This window comes from Megalops cyprinoides, chromosome 1, assembly GCF_013368585.1.
Source record: "Megalops cyprinoides isolate fMegCyp1 chromosome 1, fMegCyp1.pri, whole genome shotgun sequence".
Classification (NCBI taxonomy): domain Eukaryota; kingdom Metazoa; phylum Chordata; class Actinopteri; order Elopiformes; family Megalopidae; genus Megalops; species Megalops cyprinoides.
In genome coordinates this window covers 9,077,183-9,087,182 of record NC_050583.1, presented here as the reverse complement: position 1 = coordinate 9,087,182, position 10,000 = coordinate 9,077,183, and the positions used below count along the sequence as shown (strand labels likewise).

Sequence of the window (10,000 nt, the reverse complement as noted above, 5' to 3'; positions counted from 1 at the left end):
AGAATGTCGGTTCAAATATTTGGCACAGTTTAAGTAGGCTATTTGTTTCGGAGTTCGGAGCGGTCAATTCCACTTCAGGTCAGCCAGTTCAGGGAATGACAGTCCCTCTGGTGCTTACACCCACCATAAATATCCAACATTTATGAACGCCTGATATTCTGACATACAGTCAGATAAGAGTCTTGAAGGTCAATGTTTTAAAAAATTTTTAAAAGCTTAATTTGGTCAATGTAATAATTTATGGGCAAGAGTCTGTATTTACCGTTCAAATACTCCGATGGAATATTTTGACCCAAAAAAAAAAAAAAAAACACATGGATAAAGTTCTACCAGAGGTCCAAATCTTAACCGATCAGAGACCGCTGAACTTAATGCATTCGTGATGTTGGTCTATCATAAAATTGTGCAGTATGAAACACATTCAGGTTTAAATAACAGACTTCTCCAAATGGACACTAAACTACAGAGGTGACATTTTTGCCTTGGCTTCATGAGCACAGGTGCGTGTGCTGCTTGTGATTAGTTTCTCTGAGTGTCGTTTCACGCACAGCATCGAGGATCACACCTGGCCAAAGGTCACAAACAGCAAAGGGGCTCTTTGCCAAGAGAGCTAGAAGTGTTTACTGTGACATCACTCTAGTCCCTGTTGTGAATGTGTCTACTGTGATGTCGCTCGCACCACTCTTACAGATGTGTCCGTTGTGACACCACTCCAAACCCCTCCCACCTCAGGAGACCCCCCCCCAGGCCCAGCCCACCTTCTGTTTGTCGAGGATCTTCATGGCGTAGTGCTGACCCGTCTCTTTGTGCTTGACCAGCATGACTCGTCCAAAGGACCCGGTGCCCAGAGTCTTTAACCGCTCAAACTGGTCCAGAGACGCTGTGTTCTGGAAGGGGAAATCACACAAGAGCACGGTAAGGCACTGTGACAGGCACACAAACTGTAAGGCTGTGTAGCGAAGGGCGAGAGCAGTCACCCCACCGGGCCTCGAACCCAGGTCTACGGGGTGACTGCTCTCGCCCTTCGCTACAAATGGTGTTAGAAGTGGGATGGCTTGCCGCGAGGCCATCGGAGGCGTGCCCGGTGTGCGAGCCGTATGAGGGACCCCCAGGTTAGGTTGACCCTGGTGTGTGAGGGACCCCAGAGGTGGGTGAAGCACGGTGTGAGGGACCCCAGAGATGGGTGAAGCACTGGTGAGTGGGGCACCCTGGGATGGGAGAAGTACGGCGGGGGAATGCGTGAGGGGCGCCTCAGTGCTTGAAGTGCACGGGCGCGCTTCCTGAAGGGGAGGGCAGTGTGACGGAGTGTCGTCACTACAGTTGAGTATGCGCTCTGACTGCCATACCAAAGAGCCTGGCTCTTTGGCATCGCGGTCAAAGTCGCATGTTTGGTACCCCGTAGACCCGGGTTTGAGGCCGGGTGGGGTGACTGCTCTCGCCCTTCGCTACAGGCTGCAACTGACTGCTTTTAGTGCACCACTGCGGAGTTCCCCTTTTCCGTATGATGCTGTTAAAATGGACGGGCTTGTATTGTTTGTACCGCAGAACCAAACCAAACGAACGCCCACAATGGGCATGTTTTCCATGAAGCTGGGCACCACAGAGTGGGGAGGGGCCACAATGTATGAGTAAATCATAGAAATGAGACCATACATTCAACTCATGCTATGATATATTTCACAAAAGGGAACTCACAATACAAAATTATCACAAAATGATACTCCCCAGAGAAGTAATGCTGACAGGGGAACAAAAATATAACAGGATTGAAGTTTTCAGTTTTTCTTTCCTTTATCCATATATTAAATCAAATCAATAATGACAGAACAAATTCAAACCTATTTAACATAAAGTCCTTGGTAAATAAAAAAAAAATCACATTTGAATTCAAGTTTTCCATCTTGGTCTTGTCAGAGCTGCTCCCCTGTCTTTCTTTAATAAAAGGTGTCACATGATGGTGTTGTTAGTAACAGGCAGTGCAAATGGCTACAAAAATTCAAACAGCTGTAATGGATGAGTAATGGATAGAAGGAAAGAAAGTGAAAATTCCACTGTTATCAGTTTGCAGTATGTTCTCAGGGCCATACAACATTTCATGGGACTTTACAAATTTCGATATTACATATCTCACCTCTTGCCTAGTAAATCATATGTGGGGAAAAAACCTTTAACCTTTAACCTTTCAGTGCAGCAGTATCCCCACTACTCTCTCATATATACACACACACACACACACACACACACAGAACACCAGTGCTAAATACCGCCCTCATTTAGGGTCTCTGCATCAAGTACTGGCCATTCTAGACTGCAAAAAAGCCTTTGGAGTCACCATTTATTTAACAGCTACTTCATACCGGGGACACCAGGTGAGAAGAATTCCTCACTAACCAATCAGACTAATGAGAGGTAAACTGAACACGGTTAGTTGGAACCCTGCAGTGCTGTGCCTGTAGATCCTTGCATGACCACCAGGGGGCATAAGAGCCTCAGTGACATACAACCACATGCCCAGGTGCTCACATAGGCTCACAGCCTGTATCATGGAGTGAACTGGAGTTCTCTACAGCTCCTCACATCAGCTAGTGCAGCAGGCGGCAGAGTGCATTCACGCGTGCGCGTGCGTGTGTGTGCGTGCGTGCACACACGTGTTTTTTTTTTTTTCTTCCACCTGTGTACCTGTAATTAATAACAATATTAAAGACAAGAACTTCACACATTTGATTTCATTAATAGGTAGGTGAGTGTTAAGTTCAGTTCAGTTCATGCCGGAAATGTCCTGGGCAAAAGAATGGCTCAGAACCTCCCAGAAACCTCAGGTCCGTGTTCTACTTCGGGAACCCTGGGGGTCTCAGAGCACTGGTAATGGTTCTGAATTTTGCTTCCATAAATCACAGTTCTGGGTCTAGAGCAGCAGTAACAGATCTGTATTCTATATTCAGAGCCCACAATCTTGAAGCACCAGGAAAAAAAGGTTTCGTGTTCTACCCCTATAAGCAATAACACACAGGGCCAGTGTGCTGGTGGAATGCGTTGAGCTGGGACAGGGACACAGTTGCTACGGACACCGTTGGGAGGGGCAGCTGATAACAGGTAATGGCAGGAAAGAGGAAGTGAGTATCTAGGTTACTAACTCTCTCACTGTAACGCTCTCACACAGGATCTGAACACTGAAACCTTATCTGTCTCTTACCAGGTTATCACACACTTGTATGAAATGACTGTGTTTAACTGTCCTTCCTCAAAAGTTTTATAAGGCCTGCGATAGGTTCCAGTTGTTTCCCACACTGCTTAACCGACACTTACAAAAGCTAGAGGGAAATTAAACTGCCACTGATGTTCCTTTCCTCCCAGACACAAACTCTTTCCATGGCATGCATACAGACCCTCTTAAGTTCCTCCCTGACATGCAACACCTCCCCCTCTAAAATTTTGCTTCTGTCTCTTCCAACGACACACACACAAGTACACACATAAAGACATACACACACAAACGTGTGTGCGCGCACACAGATGCACACACCCTCTTAAATGCCCTCCCGAAAATACATCAAAAGCACACCAACTCCCCCTCTAAAACTCCTTCTTTTTTTCTAACCAATGAAATGCACTCACACACTCACACACGCAAGCATGCACGCACACACACACACACACACACACACACACACACACACACACACACACACACACCAGCTCAAACTCACCTGTGCTGGGTTCTCCCATTTCTTGAGAAAGTCTTCTTTGGCTTTTGCGAGAAACTCCTTCACTGTAACACAGAGAGGAAACGACAGGCTTACATTTGGGGGCCTCATTCCAGCAAGGAGACGCCACCGTGAGCATTACATTACATTACCTTACATTACATTACATTCATTTAGCAGACGCTCTTATCCGCAGAAGCTTTCAGCATTCAAGCTGAACGCTTCCGACCAGGCTAACAACACTCCCAGACCAGTGAGCGTGAGCATACCGGTATTCAAGCCCGACCACAAGTTAACTAGGCAAACGAAAGGAACATACAGTCAGCTGTCCATCAGGACCCCGTGACGTCCTCAGGAGCCAGAATCACAGACGTGTGTCACTGTGCTGGCCCGTGAGAGCCACGGCGATGTAACGCCCCACTGCTTTAGCCTCAGATTTATTTACATTTACACGCACATTATTGTCATTTAGTAGACGCTCTTACCCAGAGTGCCGTACATAGGTTACAATTCTTATATATCATCCATTCATACTGCCTGATAACTACTGAGGCAATTCTGGGTACCCTGCCCAACGGCACAGCAGTGCCCCAGCAGGGAATCAAACCAGCAACCTTTTGGTTGCAAGCCCTACTCTTTACCACTATGCTACACTGCTGCCCCGGTATAGTGTTCAGTGTTTGTTGGGTTCATAAAGCTACACTGCATTATGAAACATGAGGCAGGAGTGTCCCCAGGGGGTTGCAGGATCAGTTCTCAGCCAGGCCGCTGCTGTTGCACCCTTGAGCGTTTAACCTGAGGTACTACACTGCAAATACCCAGCTGTATTCATGGATAACATGCAACGTAAGCTAAGCAATCCTCCCTGAATCAGAGTGTCTGGAAAATAAAAGCAATGCTAAACCATATCTGTGATAGGAACGATGACACAGCACGCTGTTTTCACCATGTCTAAGGGGCAGTGTGCAGGGGTGTGTCTCCCGAGGGGCGGCTGGGTGTGGCTACAGGAACTGCGGCCACTTTTTTCCCCCCATAATCCCCCTGGTGTCTCTGTCCTCTGGCCCACGCTGTTGCTATTTGGACTGGCGCGTGTTACGCGGGCAGCGTCAGTCTGCTAACAGCGGATACCGTGGCAGGCAATCACGCTCCGAAACTGGAGCACAACCCCTGCCAACAGCACAGCACTGCACAGCCAATGTGAAAGAGAGAGAGAAGGGGGGGGATACTGCTGTTAGCCAGTGTGAAAGAGAGAGAGGGGGGGGGCACTGCTGTTAGCCAATGTGAAAGAGAGAGAGAAGGGGGGGGGGATACTGCTGTTAGCCAGTGTGAGAGAGGGGGGGGGGGTTACTGCTGTTAGCCAGTGTGAGAGAGGGGGGGGGTTACTGCTGTTAGCCAGTGTGAGAGGGGGGGGGGGGAGCACTGCTGTTAGCCAGTGTGAAAGAGAGAGAGAAGGGGGGGGGGGTTACTGCTGTTAGCCAGTGTGAGAGAGGGGGGGGGAGCACTGCTGTTAGCCAGTGTGAAAGAGAGAGAGAAGGGGGGGGGGGGGGTACTGCTGTTAGCCAGTGTGAAAGAGAGAGAGAAGGGGGGGGGGGGGGGGGGGAGCACTGCTGTTAGCCAGTGTGAGAGAGGGGGGGGGGGGGCACTGCTGTTAGCCAGTGTGAAAGAGAGAGAGAAGGGGGGGGGGAGCACTGCTGTTAGCCAGTGTGAGAGAGGGGGGGGGGGGGGTACTGCTGTTAGCCAGTGTGAAAGAGAGAGAGAAGGGGGGGGGGGGGGGGGGAGTACTGCTGTTAGCCAGTGTGAAAGAGAGAGGCGGGGGAAGCACTGCTTTTAGCCAGTGTGATGGGGGGGGGGGGGGGGGGGGGGCACAGCTGTTACCCAGTGTGAAAGAGAGAGAGAGCGTGCACATGTGTATGTGTGTGTGTGAGTATATAAGCAGGAGCCTGTGTGTGCGCACGTATGCGTGTGTGTGTGTGTGTGTGAATGCAGCATTAGCCCCTATCTGCCCTGTTTTCGTCATGGCAACAGATGACTCGACAGACGTCACGTCGCCCCGTACGTGCTGCTCGATCCCAGACCGAACTGGAGCAGAAACGCGATCGATGGGGCTGTGCGCTTTGGCCACAGTGTGAGTGAGAGAGTGAGTGAGTGAGTGAGAGTGAGAGAGTGAGTGAGAGAGTGAGAGTGAGTGAGTGAGAGAGTGAGTGAGAGAGTGAGTGAGTGAATGAGTGAGTGAGAGCGTGAGAGAGTGTGTGAGTGAATGAGTGAGTGAGAGCGTGAGAGAGTGAGTGTGTGTGTGTGCCCGTGCACGTGTGGGCATGCATTCTCTGTGTGTGCGCGAGAGACACTAAAACGTCGTTCACACTATGCACAGATAAACATGCAAGTTCCTGTTTCTGACACCAACTTGATCCTGTTCCCACAGTATAGTTACAGCATGGGAGAAATAAAATAGACAGACAGCATGAGGACGACCAAGGTAAACGCAGAAAGATACAGAGAGAGAGAGAGAGAGAGAGAGACTAATAATGGGGGGAAAACAGCTCTGGAGATACAGAGGAGAGAGGTAGGGGAAAGCAGATCTTGAAGATCTGGAAGAAGAAACGAGAGAGAGTGAGAGAGTCAAAGAGAAAAGGAAAGCCAGTCCAGCTAGAAGCAGGTAGCAGAAACTGAACTGAGTAAAGCTTAGTGTGCTAACAACGAGCGTTAACTTGTGTGTGTGACCGGCTAGCACAGTGGACTGCTACTGTAGTAATAGTTATGTAGTAGACAAGCCGTCGAGTGGAGTGGGGGTCGGGTCCGACTCCGCTTCTGAGGAACACAAGCTTGAGCGCCCCCTAGGAGTGGGAAATATTATTTCTACCCGATGTGGCGGTATAATTGCAGGCACAGTAACTTTATTTTTGTGTGTGTGCATCTGGACTTCAAACAGACTTCCGTTCAAGTGACCTTGTAACATCTGCACGAAAACTGAACAGTTAAAACTATGTGACGGATAAGACAGAAAGCCAATCTGAAGGGCAGAACTCACGTTGGCGAATCCCATTTTATTCACCCGTCACAACAACCCAACATGCTGTTGTTCCTGTTCCACATTAAACGACACAGGATCAGAGACCTCATCGGTGAAAGCGCATGCTGAAGTTACTGTGATGCACGCTGTTGTTCTAAAGGTGAAGGAATATTCGGATTGGATGTGTAGCCTGTTTTGGCTGCTCCCAGCGTCTCTGTGAAGTCAGCTCGCCTCTGCGCCTCAAGGCTCCAGGTCACTCCTCCCTCCCCACGGTCACCCCAAAGCGGGACCCCTGCGACCGGCACAGTGGCCGCCAGCGGGTCTGCACTACAATCCGCTCCTCAGGACGGGCGCAGCACGCACTCTCCGACCCCCCACCCCCCCACCCCATCTCACAGTACGGAGCACGCGCTTTAGTGTACTGAGAACACACTTCATAGCACACGGCATATGCTTTGCAGTACAGAGTACATGCTTTACAGCATGGAGTGAACGTTTTTCAACGTGGAGCACACACCTCACTGCACAGAACACACACTTTACAACACAGAGCACACAGCTTAAAGAGCAGTGCACACACTTTACAACACAGAGCACACAGCTTAAAGAGCAGTGCACACACTTTACAACACAGAGCACACAGTTTAAAGAGCAGTGCACACACTTTACAACACAGAGCACACAGTTTAAAGAACAGTGCACACACTTTACAACACAGAGCACACAGTTTAAAGACCAGTGCACACACTTTACAACACAGAGCACACAGTTTAAAGAACAGTGCCCACACTTTACAGCAGGGAAAACATGCTATACAGCATGGACCACTCCACTGTGATTTACAGCACGGAACACACGGTTTACGGCACAGAGCACATACTTTACAGCATGCTCAGTAGTACACGGCAACTCCAGTCCCTACCCTGAATACCCCCCTGCCCTCTCAGCCCACCCCTCACACCCCTACACTAAAATCCTCAACGTCACACAAGTGGCGGCAGGAGAGACTAGCACCAGAATGACAGGCATGGGACTCATTAGCGTCCCGCTGCTACGCCTCTCCCACACACACACGCTGTCCCGTACGCACCACTGAGTTAGTATCCATTGACCCCCACACCCCTCCTCTAACAACTGATGATGCTGCGCAGGTGGAGGGGTGGCAGAACCTGGGAATTCTGGGTAGGAGAAAGGATTGAGTGAGTACAGAGAAAGACAGACTCCGAGCCAGACAGGTTTGGTCGTGGTGTGGATGCACTTTACAATAGGAGTTTTGTGGTGTGGGTGCCCGAGGTTCGAGGGATGAAAGGCAGCAAAAAAAAAAAAAACAAAACGAAACTGCCGCTAAAATGTAACAGAGCTACAACAGCAGGTCACATGGCAAGTGCACCTATCCAGAGTGACTTACAAAGTGCAGACCCGTACCAGTGACTGAGAGCGCCACCTTCAGTCCAGGAGGGTTCTCTACTGTGTGTGTCTATGTGGGGATTGATTAATTGACCCCATGTACATTTTACATGAAAGCTTTCGTTACAGTTTAATGCATTACAGTTTAATGGCGTTTAATGACAAAGCCTACTTTCCTCTCATTCAGTCCTAGAAGACTGACTCTTTTTTAATACAGACACCCGTGATTAAATACCAGGGTGGTTCAAGGCGACACACAAATACCACAGCGTCCAGGCTACACGCAGGCACACCTTGGCCATCTGTTGACAGGTTAAACACCTATGCATGCACACGCGCGCGCACACACACATACACACACATACACACGAGAGAGGACGCTTACCGTCCACCAGGACCGGAGCCGCCTCGGCCCCCGCCGACACCTCCTGGGTCTTTGACCCCGACTCCCTCTTCCCTCCATGCCTCCTGGAGCTCTTTCTGTCACACATGGACCCCCCGGAGCCGTGGCAGCCAGCTACCCGTACCTCTCCCTCGCTACACGGTCGCGCCCATAACCCGCCGCCGCCGCCGATCCGCCCGCGAGTCTACGCTCTCCTCTTTCCTCCCGTTCAACCTCCCCGCCCAGAGCTCACGCAACCACCCCCCCCCCCCCCCTCTCTCCCTCTCTCTCACTGCGTTATTATTAAACACACGGATCAATCTGGACCCGGAGCGGCTTTGCATCAATATTTATCCAGCAAACACAGCCCGCTCCATCGCTCTCCTGGGTCTCTATTGATCCGAGGTTACTGTAGCCAGCGCCTGCATCACGACACACACCGCGGTGAGTTTATCGAGGAAAAGGGACAGGCACCACGAGGATGAGCAAATTAAAAGCAGAGAGGGGGAGTGAGAGAGAAAGAGAGAGAGAGAGAGGGAGGAAGTGTAGGGGGAAAAGCATTGGAGATACAGGAAAGAGACGTAAGGGAAGGCAGATCTTGTATCTTGCACGGGAACAAGATAGAGACGGTCAAAGAGTAAAGCAGTGCTGTGTCACTCTGTCAGAACGCTGTTGCAGAAAATTGTACCGTGCCCTCAGTGCTCTGACAGAGAACCTGGTGGTGTTTATAGCTGTAGTCTAACCACTCTGACAAAGAGAACACAACAGCAGTTACACAGCGGAATCGTTGCTCTCAGAGAGAACCTAACAGCAATTACACTGCAGAATCACTGCTCTGATCTCTGATCACTGCTTGCGTGATCATGGACACAAGGAGGCCGCTGTGTCACTCACCGCATTCGGTGACACTTGCGATGAACTCTGTGATGAGATGACTGTGCAGTCAGGGCCCACTTATGCACCAAATTTAGTGAGCCGCTCAAACTCAAAGAGTGACAAACCAAAACTCCAGCCTGTGCTCTCCAGATATGTACAACTGATTTCTAACTTAACCTCACTGAGGTTTAATACTAATGCTCAAAGAGGCTAAAAAGAGGATGAAGAAGTTTGCGACTCTCTCAGCGTATCTTTTCAGATTAATACAGCTCCCTGAGCAAAGTTTCCCAGTGACTGACGCATCTACGATGGTGGCAATTGCCTTACTGTGCATTCCGTGGACTAATCCAGGGATTAGTCCAAATTTTTAAGAGAAGAAACTGTCACGTGCAGTGACAGAAATAAATTCAAGATGGACATTGGTTACAGCAGGGTCAAATTTATATAGTGACAGTATGAAAGATATCATTGACTACAATGGAAGGGGATCTTTTGGCTTTCGATCCAAACAATTTTGGCAATAATCCCCAATTGGGTTTGGAAATAAAGTAGGAGAGAAGGTATCCCACTGGCACAAGCTAGCACAGCTCCCAGCATGCATCAGTAATCCATACAAACAGA

At 49.6% G+C, this 10,000-nt stretch overlaps 1 protein-coding gene across 2 annotated transcripts in view; it reads right to left on the bottom strand.

The window, feature by feature from the left end:
* LOC118774149 (cAMP-dependent protein kinase catalytic subunit alpha) overlaps window positions 1–10,000 on the bottom strand; it is a 34,556-nt gene that overhangs the window by 13,914 nt on the left and 10,642 nt on the right. The window contains exons 1-3 of one of the 2 annotated variants that reach the window (XM_036523315.1): window positions 8,507–8,699; window positions 3,708–3,769; window positions 759–887 (exon numbers count right to left, since the gene is read on the bottom strand). In XM_036523315.1, the coding sequence (XP_036379208.1) occupies window positions 759–887; window positions 3,708–3,769; window positions 8,507–8,612 (297 nt within the window). In that variant the 5' untranslated portion in view covers window positions 8,613–8,699. Of the gene's footprint in view, window positions 1–758; window positions 888–3,707; window positions 3,770–8,506; window positions 8,700–10,000 lie in introns of those variants that run through there. The other variant, XM_036523309.1, reaches the window with a different exon arrangement.